The 26199-nt window shown below is 37.5% G+C and overlaps 2 protein-coding genes across 3 annotated transcripts; one reads left to right on the top strand and one right to left on the bottom strand.

Moving 5' to 3' along the window:
- Positions 1-862: 862 nt before the first annotated feature.
- ei24 (EI24 autophagy associated transmembrane protein) lies at positions 863-9790 on the bottom strand. 2 transcript variants are annotated; one of them, XR_014537804.1, is made up of 11 exons: positions 9645-9790; positions 8056-8183; positions 7083-7228; positions 6930-6990; positions 4785-4851; positions 4564-4688; positions 4371-4490; positions 3876-3987; positions 3690-3801; positions 3169-3462; positions 863-2521 (listed from the first exon to the last, which is right to left on the bottom strand). XR_014537804.1 is itself a non-coding variant. In XM_083568262.1 (11 exons), exons 2-11 carry the CDS (start codon positions 8101-8103, stop codon positions 1812-1814), a joined length of 1029 nt encoding a protein of 342 aa, XP_083424388.1. In that variant the 5' UTR covers positions 8104-8183; positions 9645-9790; the 3' UTR covers positions 863-1811. The 2 variants fall into 2 exon arrangements, 1 of the variants encoding a protein (XP_083424388.1); XM_083568262.1 differs by having other exon boundaries at positions 863-1974; positions 3388-3462.
- Positions 9791-9935: 145 nt separating this feature from the next.
- LOC310741073 (beta-galactosidase-1-like protein 2) lies at positions 9936-26189 on the top strand. The gene is made up of 20 exons (XM_083568534.1): positions 9936-9963; positions 10084-10195; positions 11515-11700; positions 11798-11866; positions 13395-13490; positions 14329-14437; positions 14528-14620; positions 15753-15834; positions 15932-15996; positions 16504-16588; positions 18226-18363; positions 19182-19262; positions 20376-20482; positions 20794-20940; positions 21025-21096; positions 21755-21833; positions 21998-22085; positions 22188-22299; positions 22871-22987; positions 25898-26189. The coding sequence occupies exons 2-20, from the start codon at positions 10104-10106 to the stop codon at positions 25982-25984; spliced, it is 1905 nt and encodes a 634-aa protein (XP_083424660.1). The 5' UTR covers positions 9936-9963; positions 10084-10103; the 3' UTR covers positions 25985-26189.
- The last annotated feature ends 10 nt before the right edge of the window (positions 26190-26199 follow it).

Below are 26199 nucleotides of genomic sequence, written 5' to 3'. Positions count from 1 at the left end.
TCTATCAATAACATGGTTATGGGCAGTCATGCTGGAACATGAATGATCCTTTTGCAAATTTTGATGGCACAAATTTAAAAGTGTTCAACTGTCTAATATGTCTTTATATGCATTTTAATTTATGGCATTTGGGAGAGACCTTTATCCAGTGTTGAGGGTTAAGGGCCTTGTTTCAAGGCCCAGCAGTGGCAACTTGGTGGTGTTGGGATTTGATCGCATGACATACATTTTAACAACTGAGCTACCACTTCCCATATTATGCTGACTTCTGATTAAAAGGCCAGGTTCAAATCCCAATACCACCAAGCTGTCATTGCTGGACCCCCTGAGCAAAGCCCTTAACCCTCAATTGCTCAGTTGTATATAAATGAGATAAATGTATCTGCCAAATGCCATAAATGTAAATGTAAAATAGGAGGAACTTGAGATTTTGTAATAATAAATTATAGCAAATACATTCTATTGCCATTAGGGCCCAGCAGTTGCATTGTGGTGGTGCTAAGATCTCAACTTGTGACTTTCCCAATAAGTCCAACACATTAACCAATGAACCACCACTTTTTTACCATTTTATCACATGGATTTTGTTTTAACTATTATATCTGCCTTAGCAAGCACAAAAGTTTATATGCCTACAAATAAGTTTTAGTTTCTTTATTTAATCTCCGCATACAATCCTTAACCTTTAGTTGTTAATCCGACTTTGAACATCATGATTATTTCATACAAGTTTACACACAAAATCAGTGGTGGATGAAGTACACAACCCATGTACTTGAGTTAAAGTAGAGATACAGTAGGTAAAATATTACTTCAGTAAAATACTCCCTTTAAACTTAACAAAAAGACTATTAAACAGTAATACTTGTACATACAGACCAAATTTATTGAAATAAGGTTTTAATACTTTTTTAACCAAAGAACAAGTCACTCACAAATACCAACCTGCATTTGTAACACTACTGACTTCTTACGTCAATGACATACCATTTAAAAAAACAAACAAAAAAACAACAAAATAGAAATAAAAAGAAGTACACCACACAACTCTCTACCCGAGTGGATTCGCTGACAGTGAGACAGGACCTTGGTATGTGCTTCAGTAAAACATTAGTAACCTGTTCAGATTTCCTAAGCGATATCTATATAAATACCAATGTCTACATAAATAATGGCAAGAGGGATCGCAATTGTAGTGGCGGTTTGACTTGGTATTATTGAACTTAACGTCAGTTCCGGATGTGTTACCAGCAGCAGAATAAAGCAACGTTTTATTTATTTATCGTAGACATTTGATTGGAGATTCGCATCCAGCTCTTAGCTTACGTTAAACAGGACCTATTATATAGAAATAAGCAGCTTGTTTAGTTTATCAGAAAAATATCATGATATTGATTATGTGCTGTTATTAAAGGATCAATGCCAGTATGATAAATTACAACAAAACTACAATGCTCCCAATGTGTGGATTAAAGGGACTTGGCTCCATTATTAATGACACAAACTCAACTTTGATTCAATCATTAGCTGTGGTATAAAATAAAAGCAGAAGGCCAGGGAAAAGAGCAGTGAGGATGATGACTGGGACGATTTGGTAAAAAAAAAAAAATAATTGTGCTCTAGTTTCTATAAAATCACCCAAATGGCACACAAGGGATACAAAAAACAGTCCAACGAAACCCCACTGTAGAGAGCTTTGTCCAATCCCACATGCTCATCATTCACAGTTAAAACAAAGCCTGATCGATCCTCCAAAAATAATAAATGCATTAAAAACACAAATAACACTCCCATCTGTGGAGTGCCTGAGGTCACTGAGAGAGCGGAGCTTTGTAGCGGTTTGGGGACGCATGAGGAGAGGCGAGTTTCTCCATGGAGCTAGAGGATGTCAGAGATGTCTGCAGGTGAACCGTCTTGTGAAAGAGCTTGTTGCTGATCAGGACCACCAGGGAGAAGAGACGAAGCTGGAAATGGCTGCAGATAAAGTAAGCACATTATTTCAGTATTGTTTGCACTATAGTGCTAAGTAAAGGCCTATAACTATCACCAACAGTTAAAAAAAATAAAAAATAAAATAAAAAAGCATGGCCTATCTGTCTACCATGCAAACTAGCATGGCCTTATAAATGCAAGTCAGCATGAGGTATCCTGTGAGTCAGAGTAAAAACAGCTTGGATTCTGTGTCTACCAGCCTGTGTGTAGAAAATGTGGCCTCAATAAATGTCAGTCTAAGACTAAGTGGGGAATAAAGACATGACCGGTGGTACAATGAACAGGAAGATTTATACAATTGTTTTGTTCTTTAATAATCTTTGTGATTAAATTAATACACTCAAAGCAACCAGAAATAAACAATTAGGTCATTATTGCAAGTAAATGAAAACATCAGTTAAGGTACCTAACACAACACTTTTTGCTATTTGATGTTATTAATTTAGAACTCTATATTTTATAAAATCAGACTTTTTAAACTTAAGGTATTTCATTACCAAGGGGTGGTAATTACCACGGGAGGCATGGCCTATGTTCATGTCATTCAAAGCGAAAGACACGTGGCCTACATCAGAATCAGAATCAGGTTTATTTGCCAAGTGTGTTGACACACAAGGAATTTGGTTCCAGCTGTTTGTGACTCTCAAAAGTACAAACATAAATAAAACCTATACATGACAAAACAGACAAGACAAAAACAGACTATACAAACAATGTGAGACAGTATAGACAGTGTGGGTAATAAATAGGTATACAGATCAGTAATATACATAAAGTATATGAGTGCATGGTAGTGCAAATGACAGTATTGTGTGTCAGGTATGATGAGAGTTTACTATAGAATTTTGTACAATATATAGCAGCTATAGTGTGTGCAATATATACAGATAATGTGATGACTGACAGTTCTGTGCAGTACTCAGATAGATATGAAGCAGGGAATATAATTATGGTAAGTTGTTAATGAGGCTGATTGCTTAGGGAAAGAAACTGTTTCTGTGTCTGGCAGTTTTAGTGAACATAGTTCTGTAGTGCCTGCCAGAAGGGAGGAGCTGAAAGATGTTGTGTCCAGTGTGTGAAGGGTCATTAATGATTTTTTCTGCCCGGTTTCTGGTTCTTGTATGGTACTGGAGAGTGGGCAGGGGGAGCACCAATAATTTTTTCTGCTGTTTTAACATGCATGCATTTCAGACTGAAAGAGTTATGGCCTATGCTCATGTCAGAATGAAAGAGGCTTATTCTATGCTCATGTCAGAGTGAAAGAAGGAAACTGCCCTGCATTGAATAAGAAGTTGCCTTTTAGCATCAATTGATAGATTCTGCACTGAAAAGTGCATCAGATCATGTCTTGTAACCGAATTATGCATGTAATCATCATGCATTAGAAAGACTCACAAAAGCTTTGCAGGGGTCTTGGCCTCGTTGGCGCTAATGATGAAGAGCGGGAACAGGATGGAGAAGAGACAGCCACTGAAAAAAATAAAGCAGATACTGAATAAATACATTAAAAAAAACCTTGCGATAAATAGTAATTCTGTTAGTCTGTACTGTGGAACCTAAATTTGACAAAAACACATTAATAATAAACGTTAAATTACTTAATGGTTTAGTAATTAAGCTAGGAAACAACAATTATTAGGCAGCTTGCACTTAACATCCTAACACTCAATGTCCAGTGTTTGACTAAATAGATGTACCTGATGATGTAAGAAGACGGCATTGCAGTCAGCAGGGCCATGGGCAGACCGAAGCCAAAGTAATAAGGCCAGTTCCTCTCTATGTTTGACAGCCTCTGGTGCATTTCGATCCCTTCAATACACAAAGCAGACACGTCACTAACAGCTCTTTCACACAGCTCAATGTATCTTTACAGACTGACTCACCGTGGTTGAACCAGCGATATTCAAAGCAGTAGAGTGAGTAGAGCAGAGACATGTGCAGGAGGCTGACCATCTGACCAATCGCATAGATGGGGAAAAGACTCACAATCATTCCCTAGAAAGGAAGAAGGAAAAAATAAAAACCCAACATAAAATGGCAAAATGTAGAAAATTAACAATTTATATTTATATTTTGAAACTTGGCTTTCCCTGCATTGTTATATTTTCGACATTAAAAGGAAAAAGACAGCATTTTGTAACATTTGTTACATTTTTTGTGTATAATACTGAAGTATTTTACATTGGAATTATTAGAATCCAATTTTTAGTCAACACATCTGCCTATCAGTCAAATCCTCAAATGTAGGAACATTCCTGACATTACAATCACATACAGTTTGCATAACTCCTTGCTCGGTTTTGCATGTTTTAAGCTGCCTGGTTCACATGACTGCACCACAAGGAGCCGGAAAAATAAATAAATAACACTTTCTGTACCTGAATGAGGAAGAGGGCCTGGAGAAGAAGGTTAAAGAGAATGTCTGCTATAATCTTGCTCACACTTGGGAAAGGCTGAACTTTGCGTCCAGATACTTCAAAAGCCAGATCAGCAATGTCCTAAAAGTAGTAACATTGGGTTTATAGCAATGACTATAAAAGTAAAAGTAAATGTCTATGTTGGCAGCCTCACCTGGAACCAGATAGCATTGACAATCTTGCTGAGCACAAAAAGAGGCAAAACCCAGAGCGCGCTGAACACTGATGTCAGGATGAATTCTAACCAGGACCACACATTTCCATGCAGCGACGGATCACCTGGACAACAACAACATGCAAATTAAATCTTTTTGTTTGCTAGATAATGGATTCCAATGTCAAACGCATTAACAAGGAGAGAGAAAAAAAACATACCGATAATTTTTGCCGTGAGAGTCTGGAGCAGTGGTATAAACACCCGGTAGAAAAGAAACAGACTTAACTGTTGAGAGGAAAAAAAAATTAATCAGGTTTGTGGACACCTGACCCAAGGATTCATGTGCTTTTTAAACACTTTTAGTCCCCATTTGCTGTTATAATAACCCCCACTATTCTGATGTAATGTTCCTTGTGTTACTTCTTCTGATGGAGTGTGCTTGTCAAGATTTGTGCTCATTCAGCCATAAAGGCATTTGTAAAGTCAGGTACTGATGTAGAGAGAGAAGGTCACTCAAGATCCAAACCATGTATACATACAGTGAGGAAAACAAGTATTTGAACACCCTGCTATTTTGCAAGTTCTCCCACTTAGAAATCATGGAGGGGTCTGAAATTGTCATCGTAGGTGCATGTCCACTGTGAGAGACATAATCTAAAAAAAAATAATCCAGAAATCACAATGTACAATTTTTAAACTATTTATTTGTATAATACAGCTGCAAATAAGTATTTGAACACCTGTCTATCAGCTAGAATTCTGACCCTCAAAGACCTATTAGTCTGCCTTTAAAATGTCCACCTCCACTACATTTATTATCCTAAATTAGATGCACCTGTTTTAGATGCATCTAATTAGATGCACAATCAGTAAGAATCCAACTACTAACATGGCCAAGACCAAAGAGCTGTCCAAAGACACTAGAGACAAAATTGTACATCTCCACAAGGCTGGAAAGGGCTACGGGGAAATTGCCAAGCAGCTTGGTGAAAAAAGGTCCACTGTTGGAGCAATCATTCGAAAATGGAACAAGCTAAACATGACTGTCAATCTCCCTCGGACTGGGGCCCCATGCAAGATCTCACCTCGAGGGGTCTCAATGATCCTAAGGAAGGTGAGAAATCAGCCCAGAACTACACGGGAGGAGCTGGTCAATGACCTGAAAAGAGCTGGGACCACCGTTTCCAAGGTTACTGTTGGTAATACACTAAGACGTCATGGTTTGAAATCATGCATGGCACGGAAGGTTCCCCTGCTTAAACCAGCACATGTCCAGGCACGTCTTAAGTTTGCCAATGACCATTTGGATGATCCAGAGGAGTTATGGGAGAAAGTCATGTGGTCAGATGAGCCCAAAATAGAACTTTTGGGTCATAATTCCACTAAACGTGTTTGGAGGAAGAAGAATGATGAGTACCATCCCAAGAATACCATCCCTACTGTGAAGCATGGGGGTGGTAGCATCATGCTTTGGGGGTGGGTTTCTGCACATGGGACAGGGCGACTGCACTGTATTAAGGAGAGGATGACCGGGGCCATGTATTGCGAGATTTTGGGGAACAACCTCCTTCCCTCAGTTGGAGCATTGAAGATGGGTCGAGGCTGGGTCTTCCAACATGACAATTACCCGAAACACACAGCCAGGATAACCAAGGAGTGGCTCTGTAAGAAGCATATCAAGGTTCTGGCGTGGCCTAGCCAGTCTCCAGACCTAAACCCAATAGAGAATCTTTGGAGGGAGCTCAAACTCCGTGTTTCTCAGCGACAGGCCAGAAACCTGACTGATCTAGAGAGGATCTGTGTGGAGGAGTGGGCCAAAATCCCTCCTGCAGTGTGTGCAAACCTGGTGAAAAACTACAGGAAACGTTTGACCTCTGTAATTGCAAACAAAGGCTACTGTACCAAATATTAACATTGACTTTCTCAGGTGTTCAAATACTTATTTGCAGCTGTATCATACAAATAAATAGTTTAAAAATCATACATTGTGATTTCTGGATTTTTTTTTTTTTGATTATGTCTCTCACAGTGGACATGCACCTACGATGACAATTTCAGACCCCTCCATGATTTCTAAGTGGGAGAACTTGCAAAATAGCAGGGTGTTCAAATACTTATTTTCCTCACTGTATGTTCATAATGCACAAAGGCATTGTCATGCAGAAAGAGTTTTGGGTCTCTTAGCTCATGTGAAAGGAACATTTAATGCAACTTCCTCCAAAGATCCCATACTTTTGTCCATATAAATGTAAGATTTTAGAAATTAAAGCTTTTTTTTATTATCTTATTGTACATTGTCAAGGATTTATTTTTGAATGCAAACTGTGAACTATTAAACATCCGGCCAGTGAAAAAATACATACCCAAAACACGCCTCCGTTCCAGGCACAACACTGAAAAATCCTACTTGCTAACTTGGGCTCACTAAAAAAGAACAACAAGGAAAACATTTATATATAAAAACAAGTACAAATATGAAAAGGTTTGTATGTTGTAGAGACACACATCACACATACTTCTCAGCCTTATGGTCCTGACTTTGTGCCCGTCTCAGTGCCAGTGGCCCACTTGCTCGGCGCCTCCGCTGTTCCTCCCGTTTCTGCTGGATGCGAGCATCAAGCTTTGTGATCGTCGTGATCCCCAGAACAGAATCCTTCATCCCCTAAAAGGTAAACACACCAAATTGTGGAACAAATAAAACAAATAAAACCACGGACAAATTGTTGGTGCTGAATTATCTTTTCTATAGAACAGCTCATTTATAGGTTCTCCTCAAAATTGAATAATAATTAAAAAAAATTTATATTGATTCCATATAGAGATGTTTATTCAACATTAAGTACGAAATCTCCAGAATGAGCATCTTCAGGACAGAACAATTTTACGCTTTTACCACAATAGATTTTCCGCACAGTTTTGAGCTCTGTGAGAATTACAAATTCCCACCATCATTGGGTTTGTTGTTAAGATTCATGTCTCAAATTAAAACCTCCGACTCTGCATTAAAAAAATTTAGTAATCTAAAAATCCCAGTAGGCTGCTGCACATAACAAACCTTATAGTAGGTTTGAAAGTTAAATGAGGTTTTCAAAATGTAAAGGCTAGTATTAGTACTCAAAGACAGTATAGGTATCAATATGAAAGAAGCATTAGATTAGAAAAACAACACCAGTTTTTAAATGGAGGTCAATGGATAAAAAAATATTTTAATGGCTGACCTACAGTAAAGCAATGTGTCAGAAACTAAAAACACATACACTCTTAATTTAAGCACATAGTCAAAATGAAAATCCTAATAACATTTAAAATGAGCACACAAAGTCTGTTGTCAATATTCCTTCTATTTTCGATTGTACAATAATTGAAAAGAAAAAAATATGATTATAAACCACAATCTGGGAACCTCTTAGTGAAACTAATACTGAAGTGATTAAAACGTAAGGCTACGTTTGTGTTTGTTTCATGTATGCTGGAGACCAAGCTGCTCACCGTCACAACATTTCGGAGGAAGGCCCTTACGCTGTCCGTCATCTCCATACCAGCTGGAGAATCATCAACTGCAAAAGGATGGTGAGCCAGAAAATAAACTCATGGTAGGAACAGGAAATCCTGGTAAACTGTAAAGACAAAAGGCTTAGAGTTATTTGTGTCTGGAGGAAGAAAGCACAATCCTTAAGGATCAATAAACTCTTGTGTCCATCTCAAAATAGAAAGGCAGTACATGCTATTATTAAACAATATACAAATATTAAAATTATATAATATCAAAATCATAAAATTATTTTATATAAAATTCATATAATAACAGAAAATTATGGTTGATAATTTGTCCCTCCATTTAACACACACACACACACACACACACACACACACACACACACACACAATCTTAGCTAATAATAACCAAAAATGTGCTTACATTTTTATAAAATAAATATAAAATAGTATATATAATATCTATATATTTATATTTTAAATTATGGTTTACTATAATTTTTTTTGCATTGTTTCACTTAGAAATTATTTATTAATTTTATTTATTATTTCTATCACTAACATTTTTTTCATATTTATTTTGGTTTAAAATGAAATGCAAGCATTTTTCTAAACATTTAGTCCTTAACCCTCAAATTACTTTTTTCCTTTATTTTTTGTGTGAATAAAACATGTGATTAAGTGTATTTTAATATAAAAGTGTATACCAAGTAGTGCTTTTCCTTGTCACTTACAAGCCTATACATGTTTGTACATGTAGGTGCATGTAGTGTATTGCTGCAAAAAGGTACAACGATTCAAAGTTGTACATAAAAAGGTCCACTATATCCAAAAGAAATATATTTTATTCAGCAAAAAAAATAAAATAAAAAAATACCAATGACAAGGGACAATACCGATATGTACCCTTTTTGTCCCACCTCAATGTGTACAGTGCAAATGTTTGTATACCCTTTAGACATGCTCAAGAGGGGAGAAATGCATTTCTGTCAACCTTTCAGATTATATTTAATCTAGGATGAGATTAAACCATCATCCTGATCGAATGTTAACATTTGTAAAGTAAAAACAGAGGAATGTTTTCCCTTTTCTCCGTCTGAAAGCAAAAAGGGGGTGAAAACCTTTGCACTGTACATGATCAAAACCACGGTCAAGGTCCACACGCAGAAAAATTGCTTATCAAATCATCATAGAAATGACTTTCCTAAGTACCTAAAATGATATAAAAGTAGCAAAAACACAGACATAACATATCAGTGTTGTCTGTTTGCTTGTTTGATTGTAAACAACCAGCTGTTTTGAACCTCCAGCTGATGTAGTTGGTTGTTCTTTTTATTTGCTATGTCTTATATACATTTTTACGCACATCATTCACGTGAACAGTCACGCTTTTTAGTAAAAAAAAAAATTCTTTCAACTGTTATATTATATTTCTTATCAAAACACAGCAACCAACACCATCACCGCTGTGTGACTGACAGAGAGCTAAGCTAAGCTATGCTACATTAGCAGTAAACAGGCTCACACATACCCAGTTAGCACGATACAGATACAAACACTGGAAAAAAGGTTAAACTTCCTACCTCATATACACAAAATTTGTAAGTCGTACTCTGGGTTTTTATTATTTCAAAACCCTACAGTCATACTCACACACTCTCATGTACGCAGAGAGGGAGAGAGCTAGCTATAGGACTGGAGATATATATATATATTTATATATATATATAAAAAAAAAAAAAAAAAAAAAACACTAGCCAGTGCGCCGTGCGCGTGCATCAGGCGCCGTGCGCGTGCATCGCGCGCCGTGCGCGGAATTAGAGACTCCCAGTTCACGCGCGCTGCGCGCTGCCTCCCCCCCAAAAAACACACTGCGTTTCTAAGAAACCAACACATTGTAATGTAAGAGGCTTCTTCTTTTTTATTTAATGTTTTGCTTATCCTGGCGTGGATAAAGGAACTGTTTTTTTTTTTCATTTCGTGCAAAAAATTTTATTTCTAAAATATTTGGTCTTTATAAAGAATTGCTCACTTTAATCCTGATGGTGGTGGTAAACGTCAGGAGCGCGCACAGGAGGCGGTGTGTGCTGCTGCTTTTGAGTATCACCGGGATTATTATTTACCGGCACTTCAGGTGAGAGAAAAAAAGAAGGAAGACAATTACACACACACACACACACACACACACACACACACACACACACACACACACACACACACACATATTTAGTTTATGTTGTTTGTGAATATATATAGTTGTTCGTGTGCCTGCTGGGTTCAGTAATATGTTATTACATTACACAATTGCGATTCTAAGTTCTAAATATTGTAAATACTAAATACCATATTATTATTATTATTATTATTATTAATATTATTATTATTACCCTATGGGCTGTACATTGTACAGTAAATTCCTGGCAGCAGCCTTGGCAAAATTGTAAATTGTACAGAAACCATTATAACTGTAACATAGTTTATAGTATAAAGTATATCATGGGAGTATAACAACTATCATGAGATTGCTTGGATTTAAACCCACAACCATCTGAACTGTAATTCAAAGCCACAGGATGGCTAAGGTGAGGTAATTAATCACTCTTTACAAGCATGAAAAATTATTTCAAAGCATCAGACCTTGAGGTGGATAGATCTTCAGCAGACGATGAGATTAGGTTATGCTCCTAGTAGGTCAGCCAAAACCAGGAATCCAAAGCTCCATCAACTTACCAAAGACTTGGAAAGTGTGAATCTCAATTTATTATTATTATTATTATTATTATTATTATTATTATTATTATTATTATTATTATTTTTGTTATTATTATTATTATTATTATTATTATTGCATCTTTTAGAACCTTTTTGGATGTTCTGCATTATCAGGAACACTCCACAAACAAATAAATACAAAAGAAAGCCATATAAAACACTTTTTTCTTTGGCTGTTCAAATAGTGGAACCTCTAATGGAGTCTATATACAACCTTATTAGAGTAAGAGCCAATATTATTAGAGCCAAATCAGAAACCTACAAAAAAAAAATTGGGGATAAGAGCCTTTAGTTATACAAAAAATGCAAGATAAGCAAAATATTAACAAATGCATCCCCAATTCCAAAAACAAAGTTGGGACACAGGGGAAAATGTAAAAAAAATAAATAAATAACTGAATGCACTGATTTGCAAATCTCAGAAACCGATATTTTAATCAGTATAGAACATAGTAAACATACCAAAGTGTCAGAAATGTAGCATTATGTATTTGCAGGTGTTCTGCTGCAATTTTGCTCTGAAAACTGTTGTTGGGTTTAACATAGAACGCTAAGAGGACGAAAAACTATGTGCTATGTTTTTACAGATCGGTTCTTGTGCACAAACACATCAAATAAATGGTCCCAGATTAGATACAATCAGACTACAAGTTCTTGTATTAACTCCAATTCTTGCTTTAGTGGACAAGCAGAGAAGGTGAAGATCAGCAGGAAACATGGATTAAAAGTGAACTCTTCGCAGTTTACGCTTGGAGGAGAGAAGTTCCGCATCCTCGGGGGCTCCCTTCATTATTTCCGTGTCCCTAGAGCCTACTGGAAGGATCGCATGCTAAAGATGAAGGCTTGTGGCCTCAACACTCTAACCACGTATGTGTGGAACACACCACAGACACACCCAGGACACTATTAAAAAAACTAAGCCATGAGGACGGTGTCAGTAACCTGATCTGCATCTTTGTTTCAGGTACGTGCCGTGGAACCTACATGAGCCTGAACGAGGAAACTTCCAGTTCAGCGCAGGTCTGGATTTGGAGTAAGAACATTTTCATACTCATCTGTTTGACTTTAAACAACATCTGCAAGTAGGAAAATGTCCTGCACACAGGTGTGAAGTTACACTATTGAATAGAGTGAGGACAATGAAACCAGTTTTATTGTCTACATTATAAGAAGTGTACAGTTATATATATACAATGGCATGACAAAGGTGTGGCTTATAACATCTGCAGTATTGTATTAAAATATGCAGTTTAACACTAAATGCAGTTCTATAGAACAAAGCTAAACAAAGGCATTACTTATACGCTAATTTGAAAACCAAATAACACAACACGCAGTGCAAAAGAGAAAGAGTGAGATTCAAACAGAGAGAGAGATGTAGATGTCAATATAGGTATATATTTGGGTGCAAAAGTTTGCGCTCCCGAAGGTTCTTTTAAAAAGCAGAGATATAAAAATAGATTTTACAATAAATACAGAACAAAACTATTATTCTGCTGTGCATGTTGTCTGCACCAAGACGATCATCCAAACCACAAGGCAAATCAGGCAACGTACATAATCGTTTCTAATGCAAGAGTTCATTCACAAAGACTTGTATGACGGACAATTCACTTTAAATTGAAACTTGAACCTTTTCAACATCTCCAAGATCGAGGCGCTTTCGCTTCTGTGTTTTCGTTCATATGACAAGCTGTGTGGTGTTCTTTTAAAGTCTTAATAATCAATAGAAAAAAAGGAGAATGCCGACGAGGGAACTGTAAGGAATTCTTTTTGTGGGCATTTCTTTTTACAGCATTAAGCAGATAAAAAATTCAGCATGCGGTAGTTAGCACATATCAGTAGTGCAAGAGAACTGAAACAATACTTCCAGTAGTTACATTGATGAATGAATGAAATAATGTTGTGTTTTATTTTCCATCATTAAAAGCTTGGAACATTTTGATTGGGTGCCATAATGAAACATGTCCAAAGCTTTACAAACACATTTTGTCCTAAGGGGATTCACACATTTGCGCTCAACTGTAACATTGTGTTATAAGATGATTGTCATAAGGTAAATTTTTTATACCGTGTACACCTGAGCCGCCGAACCTTTTGTCTCTAGTGTGTACTTGTGCTAGGAAACCTAGACAGTATTTGTTAAGAGAGCGAGCTTAACACGAACATGTGCTTAACACATGTATTTTACTCCTGGATGGATTTGAATCAAAGCTTATAACACTTAACATCATGCCAAACATCTCTTAGTACCCACGACACAGGCGATTTATGTAGCCGTTCCCCTGACAGCTTCGGTCAGGTGGGAGATTCACTCGCTGGTTTAAGAGTCAGTAACGCTACAGCGATTACATCAGCACGCTCTAATTAAACCACTGCAGCTTCACCATGACAACAGGCAGGGCGTTCGGCCCTAAATACACCTAACACCTGATAATACAAACATTATCTACAGAAAGAATGTCCAGAACATTCTGTATATTTCATATAGTAGATATATATTTATATATTAGTAATAATGAGTAGTATTTCACATTGTAAGTTCACCCCTGGTTCCTTAGGACATTTCTTCAGCAGGCAGCTGATGTGGGTCTCTGGGTTATCCTTCACCCGGGTCCGTATGTCTCCTCAGATCTGGACCTCGGAGGACTGCCCAGGTGAGACTCCTGATTTATTTCAAGAAATGGTATTCAGCGTTATCCAATACACATTATTTTGATGTTCAATGTCTAAGAATGGATTTTACATTTAGTCCTTGTTTTAACTCTCCTGCTTTTTTTTTAATTCTTCTGACCAATCAGGCTAAACTATATGATACAGCATTTATAGTACTTTGGCTTTTCAACTACTGAGACATAAAAGCAGTGGTGTACAGTAACGATTAAATGCAATTCGTTACTGTACTTAAGTAGCATTTTCATGCTTCTGTACTTCACTAAAGTATTTGCATTTGGGGATACCTGCACTTTAACTTCACGATGATCATTTTAATAGATATCAATCAGTGTTTGACTCATTAATAATATTTTATTAATAGATTGGTGTCCTTAGAGTAACATTAGAGTCTTTTTTTTTTTTTTACATAAACTGAGTTGATTAAGCAAAAGTCTTGTGAGAAAAATGATTATAGGAACATTATAGCCATAAATCATAGTACTTTGGATACTAAAGTACATTTGATGGCAAATACTTTTGTACATTTACTCAAGTGAAAGATTAAACTTTTACTGGAGTAATATTTTACCAAGTATATATATCTACTTTAACTCACGTAAATGGTGTGTGTACTTTGTCCACCACTGGTTGTCTGATATGAAAGTCACCTAGTCACATTGAATACATGCTAAATTAATTGCAATGTATAAATCCTCGAATTACTGGAATCCTGGAATTACTGGATCAACTTTGCAAGAATTGTAGTGATAATGTTTAAAACCAGTCTTTAGTGATGTTTTGATTGATCTGATGCTCCGTGTTCTGCTCTTTTACTCACAGCTGGCTGTTAAAAGACAGGAAAATGAAGCTAAGGACAATGTATGCTGGCTTCACACAGGCTGTCGATGCTTTTCTGGACAAGCTCATCCCCAAAATGATTCCTTTACAGGTTTATTGGTTTAATATTTTCAAAATTAAAGTGCTTCGTAATGTTTTTATGAGGAAAGCAATTTAAAAAAAATATTCTGATATGTTTTAGTTCAAGAAAGGCGGCCCCATCATCGCCATGCAAGTGGAACATGAATATGGATCTTATGTAGTGGACAAGCAATATATGTCATTTCTGAAAGAGGTACAGATAAACACAGCTTTTCTAAGGGAATGTTCAAATCTGAGCAGCGGAAGGACCCCTTTAAGGCCCTTTAAGGAAAAAATTGCATTTTAATCCACTTGAATATTAAATCTTTCAATATCTAATTTTTCATTCAAGGTTTATTAGTAATAAAATTCCTGCCTACTAATAATGAGTAATGAGTCCTGAATACTGATAGTGGTGCAGTAAGATTTGTCCATTGCTGATTTCTAATTAGTGATGCAACTCACTTTAGCGCTTTTAGTCTGTCCAGCGCCATCATTTATCCCTCTTCATCTATATATTTTGCTCAAACAGATCATCAAAACTTTAACTCACTTGCAAAAAACATTGTTTAACCTCCTAAGACCTGAGCTTTGGTTTGGCTTGCATTTTAGATTTCTTCCAGTTATTTGGGGTTAGGAGAACCAATAATTATAATAACCATATATTTTCTTTGAACATGAAGCTCTTCTTGGAAAAAAATGATGTCACTTATGTGGACACTCGGTCTGTGTCTACAGAAAACAATAAAGACACCATTGTGCACAATGTCCACATATGTGGACACCCAGGTCGTAGGAGGTTAACTCTATACAACATCATTAGAACTAAGGCTACAATTTAGCACAAACAGAAAAATATGGCCCTTTTTCTTTGGTGTGTTTTTAATAGGAGCAATCGCAGAAATAAGTCCATAACGTGGGTCAAATCTCAGGCAGGTAACATTAAAGATAGGAATTCAATATTCATTTGAATTTATAACAACAGCACAGGTTTGAATGTTGAATGATGTGATTGGCAATTCACAATTATTTGAAAAGAGAAATGGAAATAACAGGGCATTAAAACAAAACAGGTGCAGACAATAGAGAAACAAATGAGTGGCTTAGGGGGAGGGGGGAGGAGACCAAAAGCAATGCAAGTGAATTCATCACACAAAAGCATGTGAAAAGCAGAATAAAAGCACTGAGAATTAAAAAAAAAAAGTATGCCTAGGTGTACCCAAAAGAGCATATAAGTACTTTTAGTTACTTGTTTACTGAGAAATATATTTTTTTGTTTAGATATTAAATATGATCCAAACGAAACAAATGCTAGCGAAGGATTTTTTTTGCTGTTTTTCCTTCAGGCCCTTGAGTCGAGGGGCATCAGTGAGCTTCTCATCACATCAGATAGCCATGAGGGCTTAAAGAATGGAGGAGTTAGCGGAGGTTAGCCACTGATAAGACATCTGTAACAGTCTCATATAGCAGAATTATTACTTTCTAGTGTATGAGTTACGGTTAATATATTTTGCCCTTGTCTCAGTCCTCAGGACTCTTAATCTACGGAAAATAAATCACGAAGACATCAAGTATTTGGAGTCTGTACAGGTAATAAGACTTTTTATCTCAATTCCTTTTGATGGGTTTTTTTATGGGAAACATCAGTAACCAGGACACTGCCCAAGCAGACCTCCAGAAGATGCAATAAAAATAATATAATTTGTATCACAGTACTGCTTTTTATACTGATTGGTCAAAAGATTTGAAAGATTGGTTGATTCTTAATTTGAATTGACCATAAAGTGTTCATTTTATATAATAGCTAAAAAAGTATTGTTCTTTAAATCATAAAATCACTGATATGATGACTTAAAGGAGATTTTAATGTAACCATTGTGGACAGAGTGTCAAGTGTTTTTGCTTTGTGGTTTCAAGGTAATGTGCATGATTTATTGGATGTTTTAGATGTACATTTATTAATAAATGACTGTTTAAGAAATTCCTTCAACATTAAATTATAACAGATAAATGTATGATTAATAAACAAACTAAACTATTTTAGTTATTTTCAGTAACTCTGTTTTAATTCATACATATTGTCTAACTGATTAACAGCCAAACAGTCCTGTTCTAATTACGGAGTACTGGACCGGACGATTCGATGGCTGGGGAGATCTGCACCACGTCCTTCCTGTAGAGGGTATATTTTGTAGAATTATGCATTAAGATTTCTATTTGCTTTCCTATTACACTTTTAGTCCCCATTTGCTGTTATAATAACCTTAAATCTTCTGGGAAGATGTTCTACTAGATTTGGAGTGTGCTTATCTAGATTTGTGCAACGAAGCGGCTTATTGATGAATTTTTCCTGGGGTTTTCCGGGTTTCACAAACTTCAAGCCAAAAAACTGAGCGACATAACATTAGACCAATAAAATTTCCGAACGGAAACAAAAAAACGCACCTCACCTGTGTCCTGAGCTGCACGGCATCGGGAGAAAAAAAGTTTTTTTTAAACGCACGACGATGCCAAAAGATAAACTCTCGAGAGAAATAGTTGTGAAAGGAAGGAGGAAGACAGTGAACAATGACTTACTTGGTCGGCTACTGTTTAGATAAGGGAAAGCTCGTAACTCCAGTTGCAACAGTAATCATATAAGCACAGACAGGTTTCCAAAACTCGTGCTTTTTATTTTTCTTGGCAACAGCGTTACGGGTTAGTCAAAGAAACTTAGAAATGAGTAATAATAATAAAATAATAAGGACATAATCTTCGTCTTGCACACGCAGTAATAACTGAAAAATGGGCATGCTATTCCCAACATACCGCTATGCTCCTAAAGGAAGCGCAGCATATTTCACCCGTTACACCGTGTGTAACGTGTCTTTTGTTAAAGCCTGTGTAAAGTACATTAGTGTAGTGAGGAGCTTCTGGGATGCAGTCAGGTGCACCAGTTCATCCCATGGCATGACATTGTCAGGAAGGAACTGTGTGTGTGTGTGTGTGTGTTTGTCTGTATATATATATATATATATATATATATATATATATATATATATATATATATATATATATATATATATATATATATATACACAGCGAAAAAGCGTTAGGCCACCATTAGTTTGTTGTTTATCATGTGAATACCATATCAAAATATTTTTATTCTCTTTTGAAGAATACAACCTGAAAATAACAAATCTAAAAACAGTATTAAGTGTAATTTGAGCAATAGCAGGAACCTGGTTCTCCACTTTTTCAGAAGGGGAACAAGATGAAAATGCTAAAGTATGCTAATCTCACAACAGTTAAAATAAAGAACAGTGGAAAATGAGTTTTATTGAGTGATAAATTGAAGTTTGAAATTTTTGGGCCCAATCTTCGAAAATATGTGAGAAGAAGAGTTAGATAGAGATGAAACAATGAGTGCTTGTGGCCTTCAGTGAAACATGGTGGAGAGTCTCTCCTGGTTTGGGGCTGCATTTTTGCATTTAGTGGTGTTGGTGATGTCTGAATTGGTGGAATCATATTAAAAGATATTTGAACCAGCTGATAAAACTCTGACATCTGAGTCCAGATATGAATATAATAGAGGCAGTATTGGATCACCTGAACAGATGAAGAAAAAAAATACAACCGAAATCTAAAAGAAGAACTTTGGGAAGTGCTGAAAGAAGCCTGGCATAATACACAAGAAGATTAATTCAGAAAACTTCAGGACAGTCTCTCTCAAAGAGTCTTTAAAAACAACAAAGCTAGTGGTGGCCTGGAAGTTTTGCACTACTAAATATTGTAATTACTAAATAGCTAAATGTGAGTGTGCCTCTTTACTGTTAGACATGGTTGGAGTGGTTCGAGAAGTCTTGCGACGCGGCATGTCCATCAACCTCCACATGTTCCACGGAGGAACAAACTTCGGCTTCATGTCAGGAGCCGTGGCCAAGCCCTCTTACAAAGCTCTAATTTCAAGCTACGGTTTGTCATCTTTTTATATTGCACTGTTCATAAATGGTAAAAAGAAATCTTTCCAAGGATACAAACATTAAAATAAGCAAACATTGCACTAAACAACTCATTTGATCGAGGGCTTCATGCAGTCATAAGAGAAAATCACATTAAAAGGTCATATTTTAGTCTTTTTTACTATCACAGATAACACATGTGAGCAATAAAAATGGACAGAATACACTATCTAGCTTCTTTTCACTAGTTCTTTAAGAACATAAAGTGACTGACACGTCCAAAAAAAACGTGACAAATGTGCCCAGAAATTTACTGAATATGAATTAACACGTCCAAAGTCAAATAAAAATGTTATACATTTATAATAATAAAGATTTCGGGAAACTCTGACAAAATTTAACTCTTTCTTTAATCCAAATTATGATTATTTGAAGGGAGAGAGAGAGATGGGTTTCTCGTAGTAAGCCTTCTGGACGTGCACTACTCAAGTTTACCACCAGAGAGCAGTATTGAGCCAAAAGGTTCAAGGTTTTTATTGTCAATACCACCATATGTGCAGACATACATCTCTTCTCTCTTATCAAGTTTACAATGACAATGCAATATAAAAAGTGTGTATAAGAATATCAGCAGTAAGTGTAGTATATAAACGGATTTTGTATGGAGCAGTGTACTTGTAATAAATAGACATATATAAATTAGACTCTTATCCTAACTGTAATTTAGTAGAGTTTCTACAGAATTGCCCTGTAAATGATCGTATTTTGTGTATAGACATCTATAAATATATATTTTTTCATTTATGCTTTATTTATTGATTTATTTTTTAGACTATGACGCGCCTCTGTCTGAGGCCGGTGAATATACACCAAAGTACCACCTGCTGAGAGAACTTTTCAGTCGATATAGCAGTAAGTGACACATCATTTTTTGTTCAAAGAAACAGTTTGGGAAACATTAAAATGTATGCAGTGTTCCCATACACCCTATAAATCAATACCATTACATTAATCATCTTTGGTGTCTGAAATTCACCTCTTCAATTTTGTTTTTCTCAGGATTTGTGGGACCTGTAAGGCTTCTGCCCTTTTTGTATTTTTTTCACCCGTTTTCCCCACCAGATGTCGCCATTGTGTTGCTGTGTTCCTCATTAGTTTTCCATTGTTTTTACTTGCTGCTAATCATATCCTGTTTATATTTAAGTTCCCCCTTTGTTTGTTTTTTGCCTTCGTTTTTGATGTTATGGTGTCTCTTTCTTGCGTTTTGGGTGAGAAAAATCTCAAATGGGAAAAACTAAATATTATGGGAATAAAAAAAAGTTTTTTTCAGGAAATAGCAGGTTATAGGTAAAAAAAACCCACAGTCAAAAACAATAACTTATTACCAACTTAAACCAAGCAAAGAAACAAATGATACAAATGGGGAACTTAAATGCACAAAGGGGATCGAATACAAATAGAAACAATGGGAAACTGATGAGTGACACTGTGGCGACATCTGGTGGGGAAAACTCGGAAACACTCGGAACGAAAAACTAAAAGGGCATAAAACAGACAATCCTGACTGTTTAACAAGTAATACGAGCAAATATTCTCCAGTTTTCCAATGATGCTTAATAAAACAACATTTTTGTTTGACTATTATGATCTGAGTCACTTTTCACCTAACCTTATATACTTCAGGCCACACCGACAATAGCATGACCTATTTTAGCTGTAAAATCCTTTTGCCCATTTTGTACATGTATTGTCATACAGTAGACTACCAGAAACCATAGTGCTAAACTGGAAGCTAAAGGGATTTCTTTTTGCAATAATTGTAAGCTATGTTAGCTTTATAGCTCTGGTTCAATGACAAATCAGGCAAACCATCATTGACTGCATATGAGCACGGAGGGCATTAAGTACATTTTAATGTTGGCCAAACTATTTATTTTAATCCACTATACTTCAATGTGTGTGTGTCTGTGTGTGTGTCTGTGTGTGTCTTTCAGTAAGATCTGATTTGAGCAAGTTGTTTTTCAGGTGATCCTCTACCAGAAATGCCAGCTCTGCGCTGGAAGGAAAGTTATGAGGCAGCCATCATGTACAGACACCTCTCTTTATGGGACGCATTGCCTTTCACAAAGGAGGTGTGAAGTTATTTGATCCATTTCACCCTCTGGCCTTCTGATCAGTGAATGGCCTTTATATTATAGTAGGATAATGCAATATGGTATATTTATTACTCAGAAACAGGATTCCATTATCCTTTACTATCAAAATGTCTTAGTTTATAGTATTTAGTTTACAGACACTTATAAATAACCAATAAACAATAAATATAATAACAACTAATAATGAACTATAAAGGCCATTTTGTCATTCTTAACCAACAGTTACATACAGTCGAGAAGTCAAAAAGTGTAATAAAATAAATGTTTTCCTTTTTTTTTTTTTTAAGCCTTTTAAATCCAGGAGTCCTGTAAATATGGAGAATCTCCCCATAAACAACAGGAATGGACAGGCATACGGATACACACTATACGAGACCACCATCACCACCGGAGGCTTCTTAAAATCGGGAAACAACATTCGAGACAGGGCTCTGGTAAAAACTAAGCAGATTTAATAACAATAAAATAATGTTGCGCTCTGACATTAATATTCTTTTATTGGTCGTATGATGTTTCAGGTGTTTGTCAACAGAGGTTTCATCGGTACTTTCGACTACAAGAATAAAGAGTTAGCCGTTTCTGATGGGAAGGTACTAACGATTTATTTATTTACTAATGTAAAAGTGTTTTTATGAGCTGAAAGCAGGAGGGATATGGAAAAGTATGCCTAATTGTTTTGTTATTAAAGTAGCCTTAGCAGCCTGTGAGGACAAATCATTGGGTTGAAAGGAGTAGTGTAAACTGCAATAGGGTAATAATCAAACATTGACAAACATAAAACATTATTATTATTTACATTTTTATCATTTTTATCTGAAGGCCAGATAAACCGCTTTTGACTCGTGATCTAAGAACAGCGTGTTGCACTGAAAAGCATCAATCTTATCAACTTGATTTTGTTTTGTGCTTTTTTGACGAATTTTACGTTGTGTTAGAATTTAATAGAATGGAATCCCTTGCCACATTACGTTTCACTTTCCTCAGTGTGTTGCAGTTACAATGAAATGCAATCACTGTCTAATCTCTAATCGAAGCCGCACTGTGAATGGAGAATGGCTATTTTCCAGGAAACACAGCCGTCATTATAAACAATTCCCTTCCTATTGATGTGTCAGTTAAACTCAGTTTAGATTCACAGCATGTTTCAAGTTTCTACAGGACACTCTGCAGGCATAGGTGCTAATACAGACTAGTGAGACTTGACTGAAAGTTTCCTTGTTGTATCACAATTTTATCGTGTGTTTGTAGGAGGCTCGGACGTTGAGTTTGCTGCTGGAAAACTGCGGAAGAGTGCACTCCGGCTACGCAATGGACAATCAGCGCAAAGGTAGTGGACCAAACAAATGACCAAGATGCAGATTTAAATTTCTGTATGACACTTGGTCCAAATATGTATTACTACCTACCTATCTAATAACATGGCCTTCACAATTATTATTTTACAATAAGACTACTAGAAGATTCTTTTTTTTGTTTGTTCTTCGGTTTTAGGGATTGTCGGAGACGTTTTACTGAACAACATGCCTCTTAGAGACTTCACAATTTACAGCCTGGATATGACCCAGAGCTTTATCGACAGGTTTGTGAAATATTGATCTGAATTTGAGTCTGTACATATTACATGAATTAGTTTGCGTAAGTATTTGGTTTGAGCACGTTCTAAGCAAATTGCACCATTTAGTTTGTATAGAGCTCCGTGGAGGTCTCTCCCTCAGAAGCCAATTTTTCCGGCATTTCTCCAGGGAAGACTTTTTGTGGATGGATACCCAAGTGACACATTCGTTAAGCTGCCTGTGAGTAAAATATGCTGAAGTTCAAGTACACTTATTTAAAAAAAAAAATAATATGGAGGCATAATTTTATGGCCACCAATTAATCATAACATTATGACCACCTGGCTAATATTGTGTTGGTCCTTCTCTTGCTGCTAAAAGATCCCTAAACTGTCAAAAATTAACAACATTATCTTCCTGAGCAATTTGAGCTTCAGAAGCTAATCTGTTGAATAGGATCCCCCCCCCAGCCTTCGCTCCCCACGTGCATCAATAAGCCTTGGCTGCCCATGACCCTGTCGCTGGTTCACCACTGTTCTTTTCTTGAATCACTTTTGATAGATACCACTGCAGACTGGAAACATCCCACAAGAGAGGAGATGCTTTGACCCAGTCGTCTAGCCATCACAATTTGGCCCTTGTCAAACTCACTCAAATGCTTAAGCTTGCCCATTTTTCCTGCTTCTAACATCAACATTGAGGACAAAATGTGCACTTGTACACTGATCCAGTGTAAAATTATACTTTCTGACCCGTCTGCATTGTGTTTATCCTGTAAATAGGGCAGAAATCATTTGTGGTATTGTTACAGAGCTGGAGCAAAGGCGTGATCTTTATCAACAGCCAGAATGTGGGACGTTATTGGCACGTGGGCCCCCAGCAGACACTCTACATCCCAGGACCTTTCCTCAACAGTGGAATCAACCAAGTCAGTCATTACAGCTCGTACAGTCACTATGTGCTTTTGGTTTTGTTTTAGCACATTTCTTTGTATGGGTTTTGTTCCCATTTCTGCCCCTGTCTGTTATCCATTGCATTCAACTGTTCTATGTTTAGTGATAATATTATGCACTTATACCCAGATTAGTTATCTGTTATGTGACTTATGCCAGTCTGTAGATTGTAGATCACGCATTTCTCTGTTTTCTGATTTTGACCCCTGCGTGCTTTATTCGTTTTTGAACTACACAATATCCTCGTTTAAACCTATTTGCTTCTGTTTTTTTTTTTTTCAAATTTTTGTCTTAAATTTGATCACCTCCCAACATGTGCAGTTAACCAACTGCAAACTAACAGCAAAACCGACTGCAAATTGCTGTTCATGTTGATGCATGCAGAGGAAAGTGTCCTCTATCTACCCTCTTCTGCATACCTGAGCTCACAAATGCTTACGATTCAGCAATCCTTGTGATATCCCATCTTCCCTCTTACCAGTTCTTCTGCATTGCCTTCTAGCCACAAATAGCTTTGGCACTGTGGGGAACTCAAGTTCTCCTGATAAAAGGGCAATTTTTAAGTCTACCTGTCTAACAAACCCTGGTTACGAATTGTGGATTGCCCTTGCACTTGTCCTACCTCATCTTACTGCATGTTAGAGAAGACATAACAGAGGAAAAAAGAACCATCAGCTTATACATAAGCAAACTAATCATAAAGTAACACAAAACAAGGGAACAAACCAAAGACAGGATTAGAAATAAAATGAAAATTGCTTGCTTTTGGAAATCAGTGTGAGATGGAATGAGGAGCATATAGATTTTATCTATTTAGTAGTGCTTGCAAAGCACTACTCTTACAATGCTGTGGCCCATTAGGAATATTTCGGCGCTTCACTGCTCTTGCATTTTTTGTCCCAGCACCACGGGTGATACCTCAAAACGTGCGGCCCGTCCGTGTGAAGCGTTTGGTTAAACTTCCAAGCATTCGCCCTGCCCGTTTTCGATCACGTGACCAAAACGTGCGGTTTTCGGTTTATTATTATTATTATTATTATTATTCTTTATAATTCTTCTTACTTCTTCCGCCGAATTTTCGGCACGTAACTCGTCCCGCAGTTTTCGTCCCAGCACCACGGGTGATACCTCAAAACGTGCGGCCCGTTCGTGTGAGGTGTGCTATTACTTTTATAAGGAATCCGCCCGCACGTTTTCGTTCACGTGACGATGTATCATATCTCGGCCCTCGAGCGTCCGACATGCACGTATGGCATATCAACTCGTAGGGGGTCCGGAGCGGGTCGCAACAATATGGTCCCGGAATTCCGGATCTGCTCGGAATTATGGGAATTCCGGCTCAAACAGGCCCCATAGAAAATGAATGGGGAAAACGGTCGAACCTCCGCCGTTCGGCCGGTGTTCGCCCGACTCGTGTTTTCGAACGTATCCACCCGTCCGGGGTGCGGGGCCGATCGCAATGATGCCACCCGCCTCGTTAAATACCCCCGGCAAGGTGGGGCAAAAGGGCAAAAACCCTCAAAATTTTTAGATAACATCTATTCTATTCCGTTTTTTGGCTTTTTAAGGCCCCCTGTTCACCCGACACGCAAATACGGCATATCCCCTCCCAATATTTTTTTCGAACATTTTGACCCAAGGGGGCAATAGCTAGGGGGCAATAAGTGCCCCATTGAAAATGAATGGGGAATTAAAAGATCGAGCCACGGCTCGGCCCTCGAGCGTCCGACACGCACGTACGGCATATCCACTCGTAGGGGATCCGGAGCCGGTCGCATCTGGATGGGCATATTTCGGATCCGTTCGGAATTCCGGGAATTCCACGTCAAACAGGCCCCCATAGAGAATGAGCGGGGGTCTAAAAAAAGACAGGAAGGGGACGTGTGACATATTAACGGACATATCAACTCCTGGCGTGGGGAGTTGCATCGTGGGTCATACAGTGACATCACGTGACGTCACATCAAGCCACGCCCACACCATTAGCCCAAATAGGGCAAAAAACCAACGCCCTCAGAAACGGGCGTGCGATATGTCAAAACACTCGGCAAGGCGGGGGGAGTTGAACCCCGGGTGAATTTTGCCCGTCACATGACGTCATAGGCTACGCCCACCACGCAAACCTATCAGCTTCCCGCGTCGCTAAACCCGCTCCGACCCAGACGTGTCACGGCTCGGCACGGTCCTGGGAATCTCCGGCGGAGGGGCGTTTCGACGCCGCGTTTCGTCACGTGGGCGGGAACGCGTGGAAAGGGGCAAACCTCAGGCTACACGGGCGTGTGACACCTCCGATCGCTCGGCACGGCGAGGGGAGCGGAACGCCGAGTCTCGCGATGACGTCACGTGACGTCACTAGCCCCTCGAAAAAAAAGGCCACAAACTTGCGTGTACGCTTTCCGAGTACGCTTCACGCCTCTAGCGTTAGGCACTAAAACCGATACGCCTCTTGCCCGGGTTCACGGCCGGAGCGAGGATTCGTGCACCGGCAAGCACTACTCACATTGTCTTCAGTCACAATGTCACATTCTAGTTATATTTTTACATTTGTGTGTCTGTGTTGTTCAGTGTTTCACTTTGTGATGTCTTTTTAGTCTGTCATTCAAATTTTGTTTTATTTTTTTCTTACTTTTGATCTCCCTAGTGTATGCTGCTTTGGTGTTTGCTGAACTCACATTGTACATTTGTTCTTTATGAAATGTGTTGTTAAATTATAGGATGAATTAACAATTTTAACAAAGTATTTTGGCTACAAAAATTTCCACTGTGGGTAAGAGTTGGAAGAGCATGTTTAGGGCAAGAACTCTATTGTGGTACAAAAGGGCCATTTTTGATATCAAATGGACATAATTTATGTTTGTCTCAACGCTTTTTCTGGTTTATTTCAGGTCATTGTTTTCGAGGAAGAGGAATCTGACTTTAAACTCCAGTTTGAAAACAGTCCTGATCTGGGAATGAGCGTCGACATTCAGTGACCACATGATGGACCCAGTGATACAGGGCCAAACCCCAAAGGGTACGGTGATTACATGCAAACTAAATCTATATGATTATTATTTTTGCAATATTAAAATAAAAGTGTAATTTCTTTATTTAATTTTTTTATTTGATTGATATTTATAAACTGTTTATTAATTTTTTGATATTTTTGATTTGATAATAAAGTTTTGACAACTGGGAGTTGTGGTAG

This window comes from Silurus aristotelis (genome assembly GCF_946808225.1).
Source record: "Silurus aristotelis genome assembly, chromosome: 18".
Lineage (NCBI taxonomy): Eukaryota > Metazoa > Chordata > Actinopteri > Siluriformes > Siluridae > Silurus > Silurus aristotelis.
This window is presented reverse-complemented; position numbering and strand designations above follow the sequence as displayed.

What these genes read in the sequence shown, in the direction of transcription:
- ei24 (XM_083568262.1), bottom strand. Translation starts at nt 8,103, where the DNA reads ATGGAGATGACGGACAGCGTAAGGGCCTTCCTCCGAAATGTTGTGACG. An exon ending in CCGTCTTCTTACATCATCAG is followed by an intron (nt 3,463 to 3,689) that starts GTACATCTATTT and finishes TATTTTTTTCAG; the next exon opens with TGGCTGTCTCTTCTCCATCC. An exon ending in AAGACCCCTGCAAAGCTTTT is followed by an intron (nt 1,975 to 3,387) that starts GTGAGTCTTTCT and finishes CTTTATCTGCAG; the next exon opens with CCATTTCCAGCTTCGTCTCT.
- LOC310741073 (XM_083568534.1), top strand. Translation starts at nt 10,104, where the DNA reads ATGGTGGTGGTAAACGTCAGGAGCGCGCACAGGAGGCGGTGTGTGCTG. An exon ending in GGCCTCAACACTCTAACCAC is followed by an intron (nt 11,701 to 11,797) that starts GTATGTGTGGAA and finishes TCTTTGTTTCAG; the next exon opens with GTACGTGCCGTGGAACCTAC. An exon ending in AGTATTTGGAGTCTGTACAG is followed by an intron (nt 15,997 to 16,503) that starts GTAATAAGACTT and finishes ACTGATTAACAG; the next exon opens with CCAAACAGTCCTGTTCTAAT.